The sequence below is a fragment of the Artibeus jamaicensis genome, unplaced genomic scaffold (genome assembly GCF_021234435.1).
Source record: "Artibeus jamaicensis isolate MK-2021 breed Jamaican fruit bat unplaced genomic scaffold, CSHL_Jam_final scaffold_1689, whole genome shotgun sequence".
Lineage (NCBI taxonomy): Eukaryota > Metazoa > Chordata > Mammalia > Chiroptera > Phyllostomidae > Artibeus > Artibeus jamaicensis.
In genome coordinates, this window is record NW_026522029.1 from 5,323,658 (window position 1) to 5,348,380 (window position 24,723).

The 24,723-nt window shown below is 41.9% G+C and overlaps 1 protein-coding gene across 4 annotated transcripts in view; it reads right to left on the minus strand.

The window, feature by feature from the left end:
* Nucleotides 1-24,723, minus strand: part of MAGI3 (membrane associated guanylate kinase, WW and PDZ domain containing 3) — a 184,782-nt gene that overhangs the window by 66,320 nt on the left and 93,739 nt on the right. For 3 of the 4 annotated variants that reach the window (XM_053656002.1, XM_053656001.1, XM_053655999.1), the window contains exon 2: nt 11,427-11,543. The exons of the other annotated variant lie outside the window; for it this stretch is intronic. In XM_053656002.1, coding sequence (XP_053511977.1) covers nt 11,427-11,543 — 117 coding nt within the window. The remainder of the gene's footprint in view (nt 1-11,426; nt 11,544-24,723) is intronic. 4 annotated transcript variants of the gene reach the window in all.

Genomic DNA, 24,723 nt, shown 5'->3' on the forward strand with positions numbered 1-24,723 from the left:
ATTTATTGCTCTTACTTCATAATTGTTATTACGTTCTATTATAGTCTATAACATGTGAGAAAAATTCACAAAGGTGATGATAAAACATCAATGGTAATGATATCAGAAAATGATTATGCTAACATTCATTCCAAGCAACAAAGACTGTTGTATTCAATAGATTTCCCCTTCATATTTTTAATAAAAATGATCATTTATCTACTTTACACTACAAAGGATACAAAATCTGGAAAACATAAATTCTTTTTTCTTAACATAACACACTTTTCATTGTCAGATTTTTGTTTCTCATGTGTTGACTAAAACTGCATTGTTAGATTCCTCCAAATCAACAGCTTTTAGCCCCACAGTAAGTAAAAATTAACATTAGAACATAAACTCAATGATTAAATTCAAAATCTGTAATGATCTGTGGTAAGTGAAAACGACAGCCACAATGCTCTGCATCACTGTCTTTGGAGAGATGGGGCCTGTCATCTCACCTCTTGCATCTGGACTGGATTTATGACTTGTCTGCACAATTGAATGTGGGAGACAGGACACTGTAAGTTCAGGAGTCTCCACTTCCACGGTGGCCTTGCTGGGATGCTCCCCCTGCCAGTATGGAAGTCCAGTCTAGGCCACTGACCGATGAGAGGTCCCAGCCAGCAAACGGCAGCAAGGCCCAGACACGAGTGGGGCCATCTCAGCCCCTCCAACCCCAGGTGAGCTGCCACTGACAACAGCCACGTGAGTGGTCCCTGCTGAGCTCAGCCAACTCGTGGAATCATGAGAAATACAAACATGATGGTCACTATAAGCCATTAAATCTGGGGTGGTCTGTTAATGCAGAAAAGGCTAACTGAAAGGTTATCCAAATAAACTCTACTGTAACATATAATGCTTATATAAAACCCAATTTAAGAGCCAACTATGTTGTAGATAACACCATAAAAAGAGTACGGACCCAAAGGGCAGGAGCAACTCAGAGTTTTCATGGGGGGTTACAGTTAACGGCAGGATTTTAGGCACACGCTTGCTCCCTGTGGGTCTCACCCCCTTTCTGCAGAGTTGCTGTTGAGCTAGATGGTGTTCGTGCTTCTTTCCATGAATAAATGCAAGATGTTACGCATGAGTCCAACATACATGTTTCCAGTATTACAAATTTTTACTTCCTCCCCTCAAATGTCATCCCATACACATAAAAAACCCTCCCCCTTCCCCAACCTGCCCCAGCTGCCTTCAGCATCCCGGAAAATTCATGCGCATTATCCGACGCTCAATATATTTAACATAAAGCTTCCTGCCCCTTCAGTCACCACTATAGTTTTCCTACACAGAAATGCCTCCAGCAAGTTCTGTTGACTCGCCGTCTCCAACTGCTCTCCTCTTGCCCTCTCTGGGGCCCCTCTGGGTGGGCCTTGGCCCCGGCCACGCCACTGTGACGGTTAGCTGTGTTCATCGGTAGCCCCCACTCCGCTAACCCCCATGGTCAAGGCTCCTGTTGCCTGACCTGCCAACAACGCTGGACAGAAGAACGGCTCATCCCCCTTTTTACTTTTATTCCAAAGTCTACAGAAGGATATATAAAGTGTGTATGTGAGGTTAAACGAGTCGTAAGAAAGCGAACCCATGCAGGTGAAGAAACAACATCGCCGTGACACCAAAGCCCTACTGTGCGCCTTCAACCCAAACTCTCTCCCTCCCCCGACCCCCAGAGGTAGCCGCCATCTCGACATTGGTGATGACTTCCTACCTTTTTCTTAAAATGTTTTTACTAACTAACTAAGGCATTTCTAAGCATTTCTTAGCTGTGCTTGTTTTGTGACTTCATGTGACTGGAATCATACCTTAGACATACTTTCATGTCCACATCAACACTTACCAGGTTTTTAAAACTTTGGTCAACATGCTAATAAGTACAGAAAAGCATCCCAGGTATTTACTGAGCAACTGCCTTATGAGATGACACATTCCTTTTCATATATTTTCTAGCCACAGAGGTTTTTTTCTGTTGTGAAGTGGCTGTTCAAGTCTTTTGCCACATCTCTGCTGGGCTGCCTGTCATTTCTTTTTCTTTTTTTAAGGTTTTATTTATTTTTAGAAAGAGGGAAAGGGAGGGAGAAAGGGAGAGAAACATCAGTGTGTGAGAGAAACATCGTTGCATCTTGCACGCCCCCTACGGGAACCGAGCCTGCAACCTGAGCATGCGCCCTGACCTGTAATTGAACCGGTGACCTTTGGTTTGCAGGAGGATGCCCAGCCCACTAAGCCACACCAGTCAGGGCCTAGGTTGCCTGTCTTTCTAAATATCTTGTGTAGTTCTTTACTTTCTGGATACCACAGTATTTCGTCAAATCTAAGAAAACACCAGCTTCTGAAAAGCACTGTTGTTTTATCCCCAACCCTTCACCAAAAACTCTGGCAGGTATAACTGGAAGATGCCGCCTACTGAAGATGTATTCTAAGTGCAGAGAGGTTAAATGTGAAATAATTGTCTAAATATTGACGAAGCACAACAGATACATGTGTTTCAGCTGAAGTGTGAAACATGCTTTCTCGAAACAGTGCTTTCTGCAAAATCGTGCACCAAACACATCAGAGATTATGGAGAAAATAGGGTCAGGTGTGAACTCTCAAAAGCTACGGCAACTTTCTAACATTACCAAATCAATAGCAATCCTAATTAAAATATGAATGCAATTTAAAAGCTATGTTACATTCCTAACTATAAATACTAAATATAATACCTAGTCTTTAAAAAAATGAAAAGAAAAGGTAGCCCGATAAACGGGAACAAGGGAGGGCGAGGCTACTGAACAATGACGATAAGGCAAAACGTACGATAAGCAGCTTTAAGATAAAGTGCATGTTTGCGAAAAGAGGCCAAGCTGAGAAGGGTGTGTGTCCTGTATGGTCTGTGTGTCCCTCAGCTGCGTTTGTATATTCTGTTCACTCACTGCTACTTTCTGATGCAAAGCATGAGCTTGTTCGGGGAAATAAGAATGAAACCCGTATCACCTGGTTAAATTGCCAGTGTTCTCCTTCCTATTTACTAATCACATAGAAGCCTATTTGCATCCTAGAACAAATGTTGTAGGAGAACAAATGCTGTTGGAGAACAGACAGTACTGTTCCACTCAATATTTTCTTTTCACTTTTAATGGCCTTTTGATAACACAAGTTTTTTGTTTTCATTTTAAGGTAGCCAACAAGTTTATCAATCCTTTCCTTTACAGCTAATGCTTTCAGTGTCTCAAAGAAAGCTTTTCCACGACCATGGGGGTAGTTTATACTCTTTCTAAAAGCATTCCAGTTTTCTCTTTCTAACACTTCAATACAACAGTCTTTGGAGGGGGGGGATGCTGACGAGAGGTAGTAGCCCACTCTCCTTTTTGCTACTTAACGTGATTTATTTTTCTTCCTTTAGTTATTCTTAAAGATTTTATTATTTATTTTTAGAGACACAGGAAGGGAGGGAGGGAGAGAAGGAAACAACACTGATCAGTTGCCCCTCAAACGCAGCTGGACCAGGGACCAAACCCACAACCCACGCACGTGCCTTGACTGGGACTTGAACTGGTGACCTTTTGCTTTGCAGGATGATTCCCAACCAACCGAGCCACACCGCTCAGGGCTCAACATGATTTAGTGGAATATCAATGATTTCCCCTCTGATCGGCCACAGCGCTTCTGTCACAGACACTCATACAGAGGTGTCTGCATCATACTGGTACCTGTCACTGGGCTTTCCATTGTGTTCCACTTACCTGTGACCATTCCTGCACCATTAGCCCAGTGTTGTAACTATTATATTTTCAAGATAAATCTTGACACATAGTAGAGAAAGTCCACTGACTGGTTTTTCTATTCACAGCCTTTCTGTGTAAATTCTGGTACCCAAATAGCAGGCTAAAAATGCTAGAATTTTAATGTGGTTTGGTTGAATCTATTAATCAATTTGAGGAGAACTGAAATCCTCACCATATTGAGTCTTTAACCTACAAGCAAGAAATCTCTGCCAATATAGTTAAATCTATAATGTCCCTTAATTTTCCTTAGAGCTCTTTATACTTCCTTATAATTTTAAGTATTTCAAATAAGTTATGCTATTGTAAGTGATAGCTTCTTATAAATTTTCATATTGTTGATGGCACAAAAGAAAACAATTGTGGCCATTTATCTGTGGTCACTATATTCAGATATAATTTACCTACAATACAATTCATTAATTCTAACAGTACAATTCTATGAGTTTTGGGAACCAGAACAGTACAGGGAAAATGAAAAAAAAAAAAAGTACTATAATTCTCTCGGTGGGAACTCAAGGTTAACAATCTGACACAGAGATGTTACATATTTGAAGGAATCTACTGACATCAACTGAAAGCAAGAGCAGGAAACACTGAAAAGCAGAATCAAAAGTCAAAGCCGGCACCTGCGGGGCCAGGACAGAAGCGTGTGGGGAGCAGTGGCCCCCACCTGCTCAGGCTTCCTCGCAGCTGTTCCCATGCTTTGCATGTGTGGCCACAGCCCTGCCTGCCAACGGTGGGTCTTTCTTGCAAGTACGATATTTAAGGTTATACCCATTTATACTCCATATAATTTCTATGAGTGGTGTTCCAAAAAGAATTACAACTTTGGAAGGCTACGTAAGTTCTTCATTGACAGTTTTGACACATGAGGCTGTGCGGTGGCTTCAGCCTCCCTGCAAGTCCTAAATGTCACCTGAATGCTGTTCAACAACATTCTCTGGCATCTTCCACCGTTTGAGCATTTGCTGTGCATCTCGGTGCTTTGCAAATAGTTTAACAGAAGAAAGGAAAAGAAAAGGAGAAAGCTGATGTGGAAGACTCCAACCTGGATTCAGAAACTGGTCTAAGATCAGAAGTAGAAGCAACACAGGTTTCAAAGCAAAAGCAGAATCAGGACAAGGAGAAAAGATATTCCCATGATTAAAAAAGAAAACAAGCTTATATGAATGATCAGTGACTGATGCCTCATTTAAAGGTGCTCTTGGTTAAACACTTTCAATTTGATGGATATTAATGCCAACAAAAGATTTTTGCTGTATCTGGAATATATTTGTTACCCAACAAAGATGAGACCATTGGATAAAGTAACTGATACCTTGTGGGCTTTGAAATTTCATTTTCAGAGTAAAAATTCAAAGAGTAAGTATGTGTGATGATATCTTTCAAATTTTAAAATTATTTTTATTTTGTGTTAATGGTCTCTTCTTTTAAGGTTATCTATTTGCAAATGTCACTACCAGGTTGACTTAAAAATGTTCTGCTAACCTTGTTACGAGAGTTCACAATGATAACGAACCAGGTGACTCCAGACAGAAGCCACCCCGCACCGTCACTGCCGTAAGGAGTCACGCGCCCCAGGCATTTGGGTCCTGAGGTACTCGGCTCAGCTGGCCCTTTATCCCAATCAGCCACAAATCACACTGCGATCGAACTGTGATGCCACTTCCTGTCGTGAATTACAAACACACCACTTCCCACCGGAAGGAAGCCAGAGAACACAACCAAACCCAATTCTAAAATCCTTCTCGCAGGGTCTCTGGGGACCACTGCCAGTACCACTTCTGTACCAGCCAGGGCCCAAAAGGAGAGCAAAACCACATGGCACCTTGAACAAGAACAACTCGATATAAAGAATTGTAAACTATTTCCAAGGAATTTACCAAAAGGGAGTTCAAGAGACACTCCCAGTCGGGAATCCAACCCTGTGGGAAAAGGTGTGGCAGTAGCCTGGGCACAGACATGGCTCCCAGTCGCTGGGTGGAGGCTGGCAGAGGAGGCACTGATGAAATCCACCAGCAAGCGCCCTGTGGTGGTAGTGGTGGTGGTGGTGGTGGTAGTGGTGGTGGTGAAGGGGAGGGGAGGTTGGGAGATGCTCTTACCTTACTAGAAAACCAGTGGGGGCACTGGCTGGGCTTGCCAGAAGACCCAGTGGAAAACCACTTGCAGGGGAAATGCTAAAACATGGGGAGCCTGCTGGGGTGCCCACAGAATGCATCAGGAAACTGTGAGGGATGGAAACTGTTAAACTCTCAAAGCCACCTAGGAAGGCGTTGCTGAATTCGCTGCAGGGAAGCCACCCACAGGGGCACCACCGAGCCAGCCTCTGGTGTGCTGCTGAAACTTACTGTCTTTTTTGCAGGCAGGAGCAAAGGAAAAAAAAAGACACTGCAAACTTCCTTTCTTTCTTTTTGCTGACTCTTAAGGTACATGCACATTCGCTTGATCCTCCGGGGCTTGCTTAATTAAGCTTTGTGAAAGTGCGCCCGAAAGAGCTCCGTCTAGCTCATTTTAGCCCTACTAGGTGAGCCATGAGCTGTCCTAGGTCTCTCCACTAGGCTGGTCAGACCTCCAGTTTCTCCCAGCCCTGCGTAAGCTCCAGAGATTGCTAAGCTTACAGCCTTCTCCGCCGGGCCACATGGAGTCTCATGCGACAGTCTCAGCCTTGCATGCAGCTACCGACTCAAGGGGCGCTTATGCAGACTGCTTGAGCTCTCTGCCTTCCAATACCTGTCCTGTCGGTTCCAGACACCTCAGACCTCTTGGCCTCAGGTTTCTGTCCACTCAACCCGAGTCTGCTCTGCCTGCCCAGGCTCTGCCTAGGCCGTGGCCCAGGAAGTGCATCCAGGCAGAAAGTTGTGTGTGGGCTCCTCCCCCCTTCTCTTGGGGACCACAGTCACATTCTGTCTGCAGTGTGACATCTCACAACTGTCGTGTTCATTCTCTTGCTCTCTCATTAACTTGGTTGCTCCAGGTACCTCGGATCTTTGTCAGTGGAAAACTTCTAGGTGGCTTTTTTTTTAAGTCCCTCTGATATGTCCCCATAATTTTTAAGCATTTACATATTTTCTGGTACAATTAGATGTTCCAAGCTCAGCTTGTACAATACTTCCCTTGCCCCAGGCCTGGGGTGAGAATTTTCTCCAAGAAGATCTGGTATCTTCCAGGGAAGAACACTATTCAGAGACCAGGAGGGGTTGCGGACCTTTCGGTGAAGGGACCCTGTTAGGGTCTTAAAGTCTGCAGCTGCTTAGACCGTGTGGATTAAACTACAGAAAGTGTGGCTGCTTCCCAGGACAAAGCCTCCCACTGCAGAGAAACTGCAAAAGTAGGCCAGGAGACGTGAATTAAGAAGAGATCCCAGGAGAAGTGGCAGAAGGCGGCAGAAGGTACACACACATTTTTATAGGCTGTGTTAACAAGGGTGAGAGAGCTCTAGAGCTAAGGAACTAGAGATGCTACCCCAAGACACCCCACGTAGGCAAGACACCAAGTTCCTTGCAAGAAAATGAGTATCAGATTATTTCAGACTTTTTAAGAGCGATGCTTACCGCAGAAGACAACTCAATAATTGACTAATAGAATTAAGATAGACAAGAAAAAAAAATATGAGCCCAAGATTTCATAGCTGTCCAACTTTTAAAGTATAAAACCCACAGGCGAACTGCTAAGGTGATCTGTGAGCCCTTTCTAGACAGTCGAGTAGAGAACAAGCATTAGACTACCACCATCCTTGAAGAAACAATGAGGTGAGGCTGGCGGTTAGATTAAATTACCCAGCGTATGAAGAATGAACGTCATCATCTACTTGAAGATGAGTAGATGGGACAGTGCAGGATTTAATGGCCGTCCGCTTTGCCAATATAGCCAAGACTCAAGCATCAAAAGGATGGTCAGAATGAGGGCAGCATATGAAAGCACAGTAAGACTTCCGGCCAAGATGGAGGTATAGGTAGATAAGCTTTGCCTCCTCACACAACCCCAAGGAGCACAACTACCTCAAAGCAAAAAAAACAACCAGAACTGCCAGAAAATCAAACTGCGTGCGAATCTGACAGCTAAGGATTTAAAGAAGAAATGTTCACTTAGACTGGTAGCTGGGGAGGAGGAGCTGGGACAGAGAGGACGTGTTGTGGCAGTGGTGAGGCAGCGAGGCAGTGGCAGTACAGGGTGGTCCCACGTTATCTCACGTGTATGGTGGATAAAAACTGGGAGGGGTGCCTGGGGAACAAGCAATCCCAGTCCCAGGCCAGACCTTGCAGCCCAGGGTTCCAGCGCTGGGAAATGAAGCCTCATGACTTCTGGGTGTAAATACCAGTGGGGGTTGGGGCAGTAGAAGAAACTGATGGTCTCTCAAGAAAGTCCATTTCAAGGGCCCCCAGGGTCCTGGAATGTACACAAACACATCTACTCTGGAATCACCACCAGGGCACAGCTAGAGAGACACCAAATGCATATGGGAAGTAGGTGAAGTGACTGGGGACGGGGGAGGGCTTAGCAAGTGGCATTGTTCCCTCTCCAACTCCTCCCCCACATATGGTTGCCCCATCTCAGTGAAAACCTAAGGCTCCACCCCTCACAACATCACAGGTAGGCTGAGACAGGGAATTAAACAGCCCCACCTAATACACAGAAACAAACACGGGGAGGCTGCCAAATTGAGGAGACAAATAAATATTGCCCAAATGAGAGAACAGATCAAAACACCAGAAAAAGAACTAAGTGAAATGGAGATAGCCAACCTGTCAGATGCAGAGTGCAAAACACTGGTGATAAGGATGCTCAGAGAACTCGCTGAGTGTGGCAAACACACAAGGGATGAAACGAAGGCTGCACTAAGTGAAATAAAGAAAAATCCACAGGTAACCAATGGAGAAGGGAAGGATGCTGGGGTTCAAATCAACAATTTGGAACATAAGGAAGAAATAAACAGTCAACTAGTAGAGAACGAAGAAACAAGAATTCAAAAAACTGTGGAGAGACTAAGATGACACCGGGACATCTCCAAAAGTGCTGACATCTGAATCAGAGGGGTGTCAGAAGGAGAAGAGGAAGAGCAAAAAACTGAAAACTTATTTGAAAAAATAATGAAAGAAAACTTCCCTAACTTGAAGGAAATAGACATGTAAGTCTAGGAAACAGAGAGAGTCCCAGACAAGATGAACCCAAAGAGGACCACACCAAGACACATCATACTTAAAATGCCAAAGGTAAAAGATGAGGGAATCTTAAAAGCAGCAAGAGAAAAGGAGACAGTTACCTACACAGGAGTTCCCATAAGACTGTCAGCTGATCTCTAAAAGAAATTTGAAGGTAAGAAGGGACTGGTAAGAAGTATTCAAAGTGATAAAAAGCAAGGACCTACAACCAAGATTAATCTATCCAGCAAAGCTATCATTTAGAATAGAAGGGTAGATAAAGCACTTCCCAGACAAGGTACAGTTAAAGGAGTTCATCATCACCAAGCCATTATTATATGAAATGTTAAAGGAACTTAATCTAAGAAAATGAAGATCAAAACTATGAACAGTAAAGTGACAACAACTATCAACAGCTAAATCAAACAAAACCAAAAAACAAACTGAGCAAACAACTAGAATAGAAACAGAATCAAAGAAATGGAGATCACATGAAGAGTTATCAGTGGGGAGGGGGAGAACAGGGGAAAAGGTACAGGGAATAAGGAGCATAAAAAACAGGCAAGGTAAAAAAAAAACAGGTAAAATGGTAGGTAAAAAACAGGCAGGGAATGTTAAGTATAGTATGGGAAATGGAGAAGCCAACAAAGTTACATGCGTGATCCATGGACATGAACTAAGGTGGGGGATTGCTGGTGGGAAGAGTGTACCACGTGGAGTGGGGGTCAAAGGGGAAAAAATTGGGACAACAGTAATAGCATAATCAATAAAATATATTTTAAAAAAGAAAAACTAAAGTACAATAAGCTTGCTGATTACCTTACGTTTATTGGGAGTAACAAAGATACCACTTCAAGTCAGATGATGGGTGAGGAGCAAGAAAGGGGGAAGAAGAGATGATAAGACAGTTTGCCATTGTTCACAGTAGGGACCAGAATAAATGGCAGGGAGGAGGAACAGGGTTTTATACAAAGGTAGCCATTAGAATAAAGACACAAACCTTCCTAAAAGGAGAGAGCTCGAATGCAATCGACAATTTAGTGAAAGGCTTTTTATACAAAAGCTTTGTACCTGGGAAAAACAAAAAAACCCTGAAAAAACAGACTAAGGATATTGATCTATGAAGAAATAGAAAGTGCCACACTGGCTCCCAAGTCTAACACTATTCCTAAAACAGAGAGAGTCAGCAAGTTCAAGAATACAAAGATGGACAAAGCCAAGTGCTAAGGAAAGAGTGCAGGAGTTCCCTGTCTGAAACCTGACAGCCGATTTACAGGAGGCAATCACAGTCAAGGAGTCGGGTTTAAAAACAAACCCAAAACACTTCACACCACATTAAGGACTCTAGACAGACTAGATGGAGGTGGCATGGGAGGTCAGGACACAGTTAGAAGTGGGGGAGGGGACAAACACCACTTGAGTGCCTATGCTAGGCCAAGGGGCTTACGTTCATGTTCTTACTTTAATTCTAGTAACAACTGTATGAGTTGAGTCTTCTTATTCACATTTTGACACGGAGATTCTGAGGCTCAGGAAGATTACGTAACTCCCCCAAGTGAGGCAACTGGGACGATGCTAGAATCAGGATTTCGAACTCAGTTTTATCTAGCTCTTTGCCGCTACATAATGCTATTTCTTTTTTAATTCTAAGCAAGAAAGGGTGAGCGGCTAAGGCAGTGCAGAGCGTTAGCAAGTTAAGAAGCATAATTAGAAAAGCTTGGTAAGGGCCTGGACACTGTGTGAAATTAAATAGCAGGAAAAAGAAGCCGAGTGTTTCAGAGCCATTATAGAAGCTGGCATCCGCGAGGAGTTAAATATACTGAAAGGGAAACTGCATGTCTTCTTATGCCCTTTTATCGTTTACTGCCTTTTATTCCTCCCCAGACCTGCACTAAGCAAAGCTAACACTTAAGCACAGGTGATCTCGTTATGTGTTTTTCCTTCTAAAAAACCAAAGCACCATTACAACAACCATGAGGCCCTATGAAAACTGTTAAGATGGGGACAGAAATACCACATCAACGTAGAAATTCAAAATGGATTATCAAAACAAAGGTACCGCGTTTTTCTTTTTTCTTTTTTCTCCTCTGGGGAATGGGCAGACTTTAAAATCGGGAATGTCCTGATAATTAATACAAAAAGGTCTCAGTGCCCAAAGCACTGAGGACAAAGGCGTCTCTCCCCTGCAGAGGCTGTAGAAAGGGATTTATATGAATAAATTCTAGTAGCCGCACGCACATAGGTAGACTTCCGTCCTTCAAGTCCAGTGACTGTTTAAAAAGCCGCCGTGTAGAATCTCCTAGTTGTTCTGCTTTGAAAAACAACCCCCCTGAATGTCTCCTGAAACACTCTCTCCTCATCCTCCTTCTGTTGCATTCTAGTGCCCCAACTCAGTGTCCACAATTTCATGGAAGACACTGCTGAATTATTTCTAGATACTCGGTTTGCTACACAAGGATGCTCAGGCCTCATTTCTTCTGGCCTGTCTCCTACTTACACGGGATGGTTCTCAAGTAGAGGTTGTCTCTGATCACTTGCTGCAGTTTGTGGTCGATCGATCCTTTCTGAAACTGAAGGCTCAGGTAATGTCGCAAATCTTTATTAATGACTTTGCCTGCGAAGAAAACGACAGGAGACAAAACACGCAGCTGTTAGATCTCCAGTTAAATACAGATGCTGGTGATCGAATACGATAAAAAGAGAAGAAGCAGTGAGAAGAAATCACAATATTTTACTGAAAACAAGATTAACACTAAGTTATTAGACACTATAATTAAAATACACACATGGAATGGGCGGAATTGTACGAGGTAGGGGAGGGAGATGGTTTACATCAGAGAAAACGACAAATGTACAAGGTAATTTCGCTCAGTCTCATTGCTTTAAATACTATTTATATACTGGTATCTTCCAAATTCTCACCACGTCTCTATCCCTGACCTATCGCCACCAAGCTCCCAAGTCATCAGACTTGTTCATACACATTACAGATATACCTGGATGTCAAATAAACACTCCAAATTTCAGACAGCTGCAACTCAGTTCCATACCCCACGCAAGTCTTCCTCCCCCTGGTTTTCCCTGTCTTAGAGGACGGTAACAGCGGCAGCAGCAACCCAGTAGGACAAACCCCAAAGCTGGAAGTCAGCCTTGAGTTCTGCTTTTCACCTCTGCCCTCCAAACCCAACCCATTAGCGACCTCTGTCCATTCTCCCTCCAAATCATCTCCCACACTGTCCACGTCTCCCCCTCTCCACTCCCCCACCCCAGTCCGGCCACACCATCCCTCATCTGGGATTTGCCAACAGCCTTCTCACTGGCCTCCCTGCATCCCTTCCTGCTTCCCTCCTGCTCCCACCCGTTCACACAGAAGCCAGAGTGAAATTTAAAATGTAAATCAACAACCACGACTTTGTTGAGAGCCACCCACTGGCTTCTTCTTGCACTTGGAATAAAACCCAGACTCCTGGCACTGGCCACCTCTGCCTAAACTTGTTCACTCTTTACCCCACTCAGATATGCTCCAGCTGCAATGACCAGCTTCCTGAGCTTCGAAAAGGCCAGATGGGCCCTAACTCAGAGTCTTCTGTCTATCCCTAAATTAAACAGGCATTTTCTGTCCATTACTTGCCTCCTTGATACAACATGAATAATAAAGGAGTGAAAGATTCTTCCCATATTTTGGGGGGAAATGGGAGATGAAAGGAAGATTGGGAGGGGGTCTCCAGGAAATATGAAGGAGAAGAAGAGGGGACTGAAGGAATCTGATAGCAATGAGTTTGTAGTAAGGGCTGAACTTAAAACGAATCCCAGAGCAATCCAAACACTGTTCAGGAGATGAGACTTCATCTCATTGGAAAAGAGCCATGCCCAGGCAGCAGAGATTCTCTTACTGAACGAGAAATACCTAGTTGATCAACATGCACTTTGTTTTATTTCAACAGCACAGTATGACAAGGTTAGATGAATCAAAAGGTTACTACAGATCAATTCATTCTTTTAACTATTATCCCTTAATAGAACACTTCTAATCCCTTCTTTTGATCTTTTCTCACAAGTGTATATAAATAAACATAACCCGTATGAGAGGGTGTAACTATTATAAAGAAGGAAATCAGAGTCCTTCTAAAGTCAGAGATAATATTAAGATCCTAAACTAATGCACACAAACCAAAAAGCCCTGGTTTTGCCAAAAATAGACACTGAGGAAGCTGGGAACTTTCATGATGAAAGAAGAAAATCTGAAAGATCTTCACAGGGAGAATACGGGAGATTCCCGAATCCCACAAGGTGCTTCTACCAGGCATTTGGGGCCACCAGCAACCGGAGTCCAATCTAAATGGAATCACATTATTTCATTACTTATTTATATTATAGCACTTGTTTGTTGCCGGGTAGAAGAAAACGCTAATTCATAATCAATACTGCACAGTCTCATTGCTTACTGAACAAAAACATACCCAATAATGGGTTTATAAAGTATTTTAAAAGTTAGGCCAGGGATTTGTCAACTGCTTTGTGAAAAATACTATATAAAAACTTCAACAGATTGTTATATAGGTGCTTAAAAATGTTTTAGTGATGTTTGTGGAAGTCTGTTTAGGGTTTCTGAATAGACAAAGAATACATTTTTTCCACATTTTAAAAAAGTATTACATAAGCCTCCCATATTTAAAAGTCTTCTATACAACATATTTTCAGGAATCAGTTTAATTTGGATAAAAGGTAATGCCTGCACAATGAAAAAAGACAATGTGATTCAACATTTTTTAAGACTTTCTTTTTCGTTTTTTAATTTGAAGTTTTAGTAGAAGATGTTATATAACTCACACAGGTAACCCTAAGAAACTAGACTGAATTTTAATCTCTAAAAATAACAGTCATTAAATAAGATTTAATTAAAGTCAAAGTCATAATAAAAATCACAGAGCACAAAGCATGAGAGGATCTCTTAAGAGGAAATGAAGCTGAAACAACTCCGGTCCTGTTTCAAGGGCCTACGCGATCTGCAGACTGAGAGGCGGCCACAGCAAGGAGCTGGATTTGAAGCATACCAGAGTTGTCGGGGCTGGAAAACCAATCCCACCTTCACCTTCACCTGTGTGTCTGGATGCAACACGGGGACAAACAGTTGCAAAGAAAAGGGTGAGGGACAAGCTCATCAATGCGATGTTTTATTTAAAACATGCGACTACTCAGAAAACATGATCGTACTTTCTTGAGGTTGGAGAAAAATATTACAAATATCAATGAAGAGTCAATTATAAAAGGCTACCAAATTTTATGAGTTGGTATTCTTTAAGACTAATAATTAATAATAAACTATATTAGCTACAGCAATCATCATGGACTTCCTTGTCTCAGGAAACCAAAAGAATTTTCATGAGGGGACAGAATGTTATTGTCCCCTCTCTGATATGACGTTAGGAAAATTTTAAGCCCAACTATCTCGCACAGGCAGACGTAAATAAAATTAAAACTACTAGAGGGCCAACAGGATCATTAATTCACAGCCCCTGCAGAGGAGTCTCTAGGATCACGTTGTTTATGAAACTATGCCTTTGTTTTGGGAGACTTCCACAGAAACTTGACATACCAAGGTCATGGAGTGCACCTACCTATCTCCCTGGGGTTAATATAGTTGTTGTTTAAAAGCACGGGAAACAAAGATTCCCCAGAACAGCATTCTCACCCAGCAGCCTTCGCTTTAAGTGTTGAGATTATTCTCTGACTTCTAAGTGATTTATGAGTCGGGACGATTTATGAAACTTAAAAACAGATCCATGTATCTTACAACTACAGTTCAGGTGGGGAAAGGTCCATGCCTGAAATTTCAATCATAGAAATAAGTTCAGGCACTCAGGTTCCAATACATAAATCTTTCGTCAAAAACAGTCCCAACTGCCAACTCACACTCTGAATCTATGCTCATTAATACTTACTCCCCGTCCTCTGAGGAAGCCATGTATGGAGCCACTGATGACTAATATTTAGGTGACCCCACGGCCTGCTGGCACAGTTGTGGCCATTCGAGCAACTGTGGATCAGCCTAAATGCCAACGTGCCATTGTCTTTGCCATAAGAGTAGTTCAGGAAACTTTGCTAACCACTTGTTAAAGTCAAGATATGACATGTCTCTAGTAGTATTCTCTAACCCAGTAATTATAAAATTAAAAAAAAACGAGGTCTGTTTGACATGTTTTCTTATAAATTCACACTGATTCACGGTGATCACCCCATTCTTTTCTAAACACTTACAATATTGTAGTTTCTAAAAAACGATCTCTTTAAAATTTTCCCCAGTTTAATGTTAAGGAAGTGCAGAGAAAGACAAACACCAGATGATTTCACTTACATGTGGAATCTAAAGAACAAACAAACAAAACTGAGGCAGGCTCATAGACACCGTGGCTGCCATAGGGGAAGGGGGATGGGGACTGGGTGACAAAGGTGAAGGGATTGAGAACAAACTGGTAGTTACATAACAGTCATAGGGGTGTGCAGTGCAGCACAAGGAATAAAGTCAATAACATTGCAATATATATATATATGGTGCCAGGTGGGGACTGAAAATATCAAGAACACTTTGTAAAGTATATGATTGTCTAACCACTATGCTGTACACTTGAAACTAATACAAAATAATATTGAAAGTAAATTGAAAAAGAAAGAAAGGAAGGAAGGGAGGGAGGGAGGGAATACATTACGGACGTGGACTTGAGTTTTCACAATCTACTTTATGTCTTTTGGGAAACTGGGTCATTTGTTTCTCTTCATTCTCCTGGTACTTTCCACATTCTCCATGATTTCACAAAGAACATTGATAATGACCTTGAGATCATATCTGAGAGCCCCTTTAACTCCTGTGAGGCAACTCAGTTGAGTCCTAAAAACATTCATTTAAAGTGAATGATACTCTTACTATGTCCTAATCTTTTTAAAATTTACTTTCTCCTGTTTGGGGTTGTTTTACCTTTTACTGTAGGAGGAGTAATTCTGCTAGTTTAAGATTATCAAGCCAGTGAGAAGGGTCTAATCAACTGCTTGTTGCTAGTCGCATTGCTTACTGCTGGTTTCATTCATGTTATCTGATTTCAGCCTACAATCAGCTGACATTAACATGCCTCCTGACAGCCTACTCCCTCCTCCTTGTTGCTCTCACTCCAGACATGACCTTGAAAGCTCTCTGAAGTACCACAGCTCCTTGTGAGCTCTGGACTACAGAAAAGAAAACCCTTAAATGTTTGTTTTACAGTTTATTTAGCACTGTAGAAATGTAATTTTGTCTCCTTCCATCTGTCAATCATATACATCTTTTACGAAACCTGAGCTGCTCAGAGAATTCTGTTCACCCTTAAGGATTTCTTCATGTAACTTAAAAAAAAAATGTATTGATTTTAGAGAGCAAGAAAAGAAAGAAGAGAGAGTAGGAGGGAGGGAGGGGGAAGGGGAAGGAGAGAAAGAGAGGGAAGGGGAAGGGAAGAGGGAGAGAGAGATCAATATGTTGTTCCACTTATTGATGCATTCATTGGTTGCTTCTTGTATGTGCCCTGACCAGGGATCAAACCCTCAACCTTGGTGTATCAGGATGATGTTCTAACCAACTGAGCTACCTGGCCAGGGCCCTAGTAACTTTTCTTTTAGAAATCTCTACTCTTGGAACCACACATGCAGAGGCTATAAACTTTAAAAAATCTTTTTTCCTCAAGACGAAGTATGGATGTAACCACACCTCTGTTCTCTCCCTCTCGAAGATGGCTTAGTGACTGCCTCCAATCAATTGTTCGTCTAACTAGCTCAACACAGCCAATGTTGCTGACTAGTCCTCTTCCAGTAGACCTAGACTCGGGAGGACAGTGTGTTTTATTGCTTCCTCTACTTCCTGAGCACCTCAGTAGCAACAGAAAGCTCCATGAATTGGTGAAAGGGGTACACATTAAGTTTAGCTCCAAACTCTCTCCTTGGCTCAGAGCAAGGAATCCCTAAACCAAAATAAATCAAACTGTAGTCCATTGTAAAAGGCACTTGAACAAAACTTTTCTACGTAATGAGTACTTACATGCTTCATGGTCAAATATATTCTCTGACACAAAAGTTATTAAAAGTATCTTGCACAGCTGCTAAACAAAAGTTTGTTATGTGAGTGCTAAGGCCACGGTTTGTTTCACAGATGAAGTCCCAGTATCAAGTACATGAAACAAGTAAATCAACTTAATTTTGTATTTTTCATTGTTCATTTGACCCTCTACAGCTTCAAATACATGAAATTTTAGAATACGCACTTAACTGATACAACATGCTTTAATAGCCAATGATTTTTCAACTGGCGTGTGGCAAGAATTTTTAAAACACACAATACCTGACTAGTCAGGGGCACTGACCTCTTTTCCCTTAGATTGTCAAATTTAAAATGACGACAGCCAATAAAACACAGCCATCTGGTGTGACTGCCTTATCTTGAACCATAAATACATAAGTCACATAATATGGTTGCATTGTATTTGCCATGTCACATAGTAAGGTTGCATCTGGTTGGTTAATTCTTGGTATCAGAAATCCTTATATACAAGTACAAGGATTTTTTTAAAAGTCACTTTGGAGCAAAAATGATAGATAACTACTATTATTTTTTTTGTAAATCAATAAAAATTATACCTACATCTTATCAGACCGGCAAAAAATTATTTTCTGGTGTGCTGCAGAATTTTAGTAATTAGTTCACGTGAACCATGAGATGAAAAAGGCTGGAAATCGCTGATTTGTATGCAACTCTATAATAAACGATGTTTCTTAAACATGAAATTGACTTCATTTTGACTTTGTCTAAATGCTAAATTCTTCACTGATGCAAAAAACGAAGTCTTTCAAAGTAAATTTTAATGAGAGTTTATATGCCAATTCCTCAAATCTGTTCTTTTTATTTCTTATTCTCACCCAAGGACTATTTTTTCATTGCTTTTCGAGAGCGAGGAGGGAGGGAAACATCAACGGGAGAGACAAGCACCCATCGGTCGTCCCGCACCCTCACTCACACTGGCCCGGACAGGGGTGGGTGCCTGGACTGGTGCCCCGACCGGGGACCAAACCCAAAACCTTCCCATTACAGGGAGAAACTCCAATGGACCGAGCCACACCAGCCAGAGGTGTTCTTTATTAATACCTTTAAATGTATTCACAAGTGGTTCCTGGCTCTCCAGAAATATAAAATAAGGCTAATTTAACATTCGAATCTATTATCTTCTGGCTCTGTGGGGGATAACAAGTCCAGAGGAGGGAAACATCAACAACAACAAAAAAAACCAAACCCTTCTGGGCCTTCTGGGGGAAGATGTGGAACTGAGGAGAGCGTGGGGACCAGAAAGAGGACACTGGGGCCAAGACTGCTGCTTTCGATTATCATTACCATATCGTACCTGCATGCTGTATGTTTTCACTCTTGAAAACCTTGGAGGGAGGTGTCATGATTCTTGTTTTACAGATAAGGAGCTGAGGCAGAGAGACCTCACATAACTTGGCCGAGGTTACATCACTCAAAGTAGCAGACCTGGGATCTGAAGCCAGTCAATCTGCCTCCAGAACCTCCACTGTGAGCACCAGACTAGACTGCCTGCCCTCTCCATCCATCCACGCATCCTTCCCTGCATCCTTCCATCCATGCCTGCAGCCATCCATCATCGTTTGATGAATTTGTTCTCTTGCATAAAGCTTGTAAGAGCATATGCTTTTAAGAGCTCTTTCATGAGAACCTACCCTTTCATGAAGCAGCTGCATCTACTGGGTAAACAAATATTTACTGGGTCTTTACTAGTAGGCACTTGGGGGCAAAGCGGTGAATGAGAGTGCCCCAACTGGAACTTAAAGCCTTTCAGGAAAGAAGAACATTAAAGTAGAAATTTCAAACACGGGAGCATTACGAAGGAGAAGTCCAGAATGCTGTGCAAATCGATAATCTAGATGCTCATCCTGTGGAGTCTAGGACACTGAGTCCGTCACACTGGAGCTGTCACCTAAAGGACAAACAGGAGCCTGGTAGGTGAAAAACGGGGTGGGAGGTACAGGGAGCAGGACACGCAAAGGCACTTGGGGCGGGAAAGAGCACAGTGCTGACAGGAAGAGAAAGAAATCCAGTGTAGCTGGTTCTCAGAAAGTGAGGAAAAGTTCAACAACTGGGACAAGATCCAGGAATAATAGTAGAACCTTGTAATAATTGAAAGGAATATTAACTGCCCTGGCCAGGTAGGTTAGCTGCTTAGAGCGTCATCCTGATGCACCAGGGTTGTGAGTTCGATCCCCACCCAGTCAGGGCACATATGAGAATCAACCAATGAGAGCATGAATAAGTGGAGCAACAAATCCATGTTTCTCTCTAAAATCAATCAAAATTTTAAAAAATTAAAAATTTAAAAGAACATCAACTAACTCAAGTCTGACACCAAGGCCCTTCATAATTGCTATAAGCTAATAACTATGGATATATTCTTACTTGCCACCTCTATATTCCGTATTTGTATTCAAATGCCATTTCATTATTTCAGTTGTAAGAGCATGTTTGACGCTATAAACTTACAAAATCCATGGCAACAACATTCTTTAAGAATGCCACTCTCATTACAGGCAAGCAGTAACTTAATGGAGGTTTTCCCCTTTGCCCCCCTCTACCCAGCCTACCCCCAACTCCTACAGGCAATCCCCACACCGTTGTCCATGTCCGTGGGCCACGTATATGTTCTTTGACTAATTCTTACACCTTCTTTCAATCAGTGCCCACCTTGACCTGCCCCTCTTACAGCTGTCAGTCTGCTCCATGCTTCTGTGCCCCGGCTTCTATTTTGATCATTAGTTTATTTTGTTCATTAGATTTCACTTATAAGTGAGATCGTATGGTTTTTGTCTTTCATTGACTGGCTTACTCTCTTAGCATAATAGTCTCCAGTCAGGAGCTTAATGAATTTTAAAACTAATTATATAATGCTTGCTCGGTCTCAAATTGGAAAAGCATTAAATACTCTGGAAACTTGTGAGCCATTTCAGTTTTGAAAACTGGTCGTCTTTTAGTACTCTTCCGAGTTAATTGGAGGTAACACAGACTAAAGCAATCAAGTGAGGTTGCTGTCTTCTGCAGAACACTGCTGCCACCTCACCAGCCAGGGGACAGGCTGCCACTACTGGAGGTCCCACTCATTTTTTCCTTCCTCTCTAGCTTCCCTGAGATACTGACATATACGTCACGGCCACAACAAAAGAACAGAGAAAACCTCAGGAAGAGAAGCTAAATGGGGAGGAGATAGCCGACCTAACGGATGGAGAATTTCAAGCCCTGGTAATCAAAAGGCTCACAGAACTGATTGAGCTTGGTTGAAAAATTAAGGAGCAAATGAAAGATACCCAAAATAAAATAAAGCAAAATATTCGGAGAACCAACGGTGACAGGAAGGAAAGCAGGACTCAAATCAATGATTTGGAACAAAAGGAAGAAATAAACATCTCACAGGAACAGAATGAAGAAATGTGAATTCAAAAAAGTGAAGAGAGTCTTACAAACATCTGAGACAACCTGAAACATTCCAATATCCAAATTATAGGGGTGCCAGAAGGAGAACAACAACAGCAAGAAACTGAAAACTTATTTGAACAAATAATGAAGGAAATTTTCCCCAGTCTGGTGAAGGAAATAGACTTCAGGAAGTCCTGGAAGCCCAGAGAGTCCCGAAGAAGTTGGACCCAAAGAGGAACACACCAAGGCACATCATCATTAAGTTACCCAAGATTAAAGATAAAGAGAGAATCTTAAAAGCAGCAAGAGAAAAAGAGTTACCTACAAAGGAATACCCATAAGGCTATCAGCTGATTTCTCAAAAGAAACCTTGCAGGCAAAAAGGGGCTGGAAAGAAGTATTTAAAGTCATGAAAGGCAAGAACCTACATCCAAGAATATTCTACCCAGCAAAGCTTTCATTTAGAATGGAAGGGCAGTTAAAGTGCTTCCCAGATAAGGTCAAGTTAAAGGAGTTCATCATCACCAAGCCATAACATTTTCATTATTACATGAAATGTTAAAGGGACTTACCTAAGAAAAGGAAGATCAAAAATATGAACAGTAAAATGACAACAAACTCACAACTATCAACAAACGAACCTAAAAACAATAAAAGAAAAACAATGAAAACAAAAACTAAGCAAACAACTAGAACAGGAACAGAATCGGAGAAATGGACATCACATGGAGGATTTTCAGTGAGTTGGGGGACGAATACTGGAGAAAAGGTACAGGGACGAAGCAGCATAACTGGTAGGCATTCAATATACGGGGAGAGGCAAAAAATGGTATAGGAAACAGAGAAGTCAAAGAACTTACATGCACAACCCATGGACATGAACTAAGTTGGGGGGATGCTGGAGGGTTGGGGGTGAAGAAGGGATAAAGGGGAGAAAATCAGGAAAACTGTAATTGCATAATCAATAATATATACTTAAAAATAATAAAAAGCAGAGTCTATACTCCCCTGTGCTCTGCCCTCAAAGGATGGAAACCTTTCCAAAAATCTGAGGACAGCTGACACTACAGAAAATTCAGGTGGAACGGTGGTGAACTGCACCCCGAGTGGGCCCCAGAATAGAAGGTGTTACTTAGGAACCCACGGTGCTGGGGAGCTGCCATGGAGGTGAACTCTCCCCAGGGACCCTGGGTCATCCACCCCCAGTCAGCGGCAGCCATTCTCACCCCAGGGACTCGCTCTGAGCTCAAAGCAGCCGTGCATATCAAGGAGGCCACAGAGTGTGAGATGCAAAGAAACCTCACTTGCGTGGCTGCCAATAAAAAAAAAAGATACTGACATATATATCATGTTAGTTTAAGGTGTACGATGTGATTGATGAGTTTGCCTGTAATACATAAGCAGATTATATATATAATATATACAATATATATTAATATATAATATATATATATATATATCCATGGGTCTATACAACCCATGGACATGAACAATGAGGGGATTTTGCTTTATATATGGCAAAATCATTACCACAACAGGCTGGTTTGCGCCTCTATCCCCATTTTTTGCGTGTATAGCGATGACATTTAAAGATCTGGTCCCTTTAACAACTTTCACGTAAATAATGCAATACTGTGACCACAGTCACCACACTGTACATTAGCATCCCCGGAACTTACCCGTCTTACAGCTGGACATTTGTACCCTTTGACTGACATCTCCCCATTTCCCCCACCCCCGATTCCTGGCAACCACCAGTCAATTTCTATTTCTATGAGTTCGGCTTTTTAAAGTTCCACATCGAAATGAGAGCATATAGTATTTGTCTTTCTCCGTCAGAGGTCACAGTCTGTCTATTGTAAAGTATGACCACAGCACGCAGTCTCGTGAACGTGTCCCTTCTGCACTGGTCAGATTTGTCTACCGCCCTGGGTCCTGCCTGATTGGCAGCTTAAGGGGCAAGTCTACAACTGCGTACCTGGCTCTTGCCCTGCACGCCCCTGGAAAGGGTTTTTTTTACCCCTCCCTCTTTCTTATTCCTTCCTTCCTTCCTTCCTTCCTTCCTTCCTTCCTTCCTTCCTTCCTTCCTTCCTTCCTTCCTTCCTTCCTTCCTCCCTCCCTCCCTTGTTATTATTTTAATATATTTATAATCAAAAGAATGAGTAGTACAGTTGAAAAAAGAACTCTTTGGGTTTTTTCTAAACATCAGAAAAATCGATGAACTGTACACCAAACTAAAGACATCCATTCCTAAAAGCCTATGACTGTTTATTACATGTAGAACTCAATATTAGCGCAGCATTGAAACTGCTTCATTATATTCAAGTTATGAGAAAATAAAACCCATAATCGTGTTGTATGCTTTGAAAAAAATATTGTCCTGGTTTTTATTTGTATAAATACAGCAAGCATTTCTCTGTACAATGTACTTGCAAATAACAATCATTATGCTAAACAAGTCTGACCGTGGCCAGGGATCGGAGTTACAAAGAAAAATCGCTGTTGCTCCAGAGGAAAACGCTGTTGCACGTGGTTACGTCCTACTTCCGGGGCAGCGCCCCCAGTCCCCTTAGTGCCCTGCCCACCCTTCCAAACTCCACACCCAGTGATTTCTCCTCTGGTTTCAGTTCTGTGTCTCCTCTACCTGCCTCTCCGTGGCACTCAGTACGTGTAAATCCTGTTCGAGCCAAAGGCCCATCTGCTGACCACCTATGGGTCGGCCTCCCTCCCTGGGTCCTCGGCCTGTGTGAGATCGGAAGCTACGTTTTGTCCGTCTCTGTATCGCCCAAACTGCCACCCATAAGGCTGGATAGACACTGCTCTTAAAACACATCAAAATGACGCTTTAAATAACACGACTGCTATAATGATAGGGTTTTTAATAGAATTCATCTCAGGAAAATACTTGTACTTTAATCCTCAAAGACACAAAAGTTCTTTTAATCAGCAGACCATTAAACGTAAAGTTTTGACTATAACAATGTGGTAAAATGCTCATGATGTATTTTAAATGAAAAAGGGTCACAAAACGGAATATTTAGTGTAGCCCTAAATTAAAACATACCTGAGGATATGCAAATAAAAATATGTAAGGGACATACATAAAATGGACTCATTCTTAAATATTTAATAATATCACAAATATTGCAGGGTATAATTATTGGGTGATTTTTAAAAACTTTTCATAGTTTTGTATTTCCAAGTTTTCTACATTGAAAAGTCTATTACTATAATAAGAACAAAACTTTAAAAAACTAGAAATCATATTTTCAAAAACCGTGTCCTTCGAAGGTTATCAGTGGGAAAGAAAGCCTGACATAATCATTAGGACAAACAAAAAACAAAAACCAAAAATATCTGGTGAAAGTTCTATGTGTAAGCTAAGACCTTATATGTGTAGGTTTTTCTTCAATCACTTGATTTTAATAAATGTTACTTTCACCATTCCTAGGTTAAACTACAACCATTTTACTTTTTTTTTTTAATTCTCACTGAGGATATGCTTATTGACTTTTAGAGAGAGAGGAAAGTTGAGAGAGATACATTGATTGGTTGCCCCCCGTACGGGGTACTGAACCCACAACCTGGGCATGTGCCCTGACCTGGAATCAAACCCGCGACCTTTTTGGTATACGGGCCGATGCGCCAGTCAACTGAACTGCCTGGCCAGGGCCTCAACTGATTAACAAGCTATAGAACTAGAATCAACGTTTAGAAATTAAGATGAAAATCATCATTCCAGAAAAGACACAACAAAATCACCACAGTTTTCCCTTAAAAAGCCACATATCAGGAAGAACAAAGATGAACCTTTCTAGCAGAAGAGAGTAGAAAAAATAAATCATCAAAAGTGGGTCCTTTCCTTTTTGAAGTTTTATTGATGGGATTATGTAGATTTACTATTTAAAGAAAAACAGTATTTTTAAAGTGCTAACTTGAGGCTATTTATAATTTTTCCTTTGAGACACTAGGGTCAGGAGTCATTAGCACACCCGTCATCAAGCCAGACAGCCGGTGCCCGGCTGGCACACCAATACCTAAATCAAAGTGTTAATGCTTTAACCTTTTGACCAGAGGGTACAAAGCCATCTACTGGGCCCCATCATTTCCCCTAGAAACAGAGTAACTGGGTTCTGTGCTCTTTGCAAATCAAGGTTAAGTGCTTCCACGGAGTGTCCAAGACTGGAGGGGGAAGATGTTAGTGACGGGTGTTACAGAGATAAGGCAGTGACTGAAAGGGAACACAGATGTACTTGATTAGAAGTCTCACAGGGGAGGGGGGGCCTTGGGGGAAGACAAT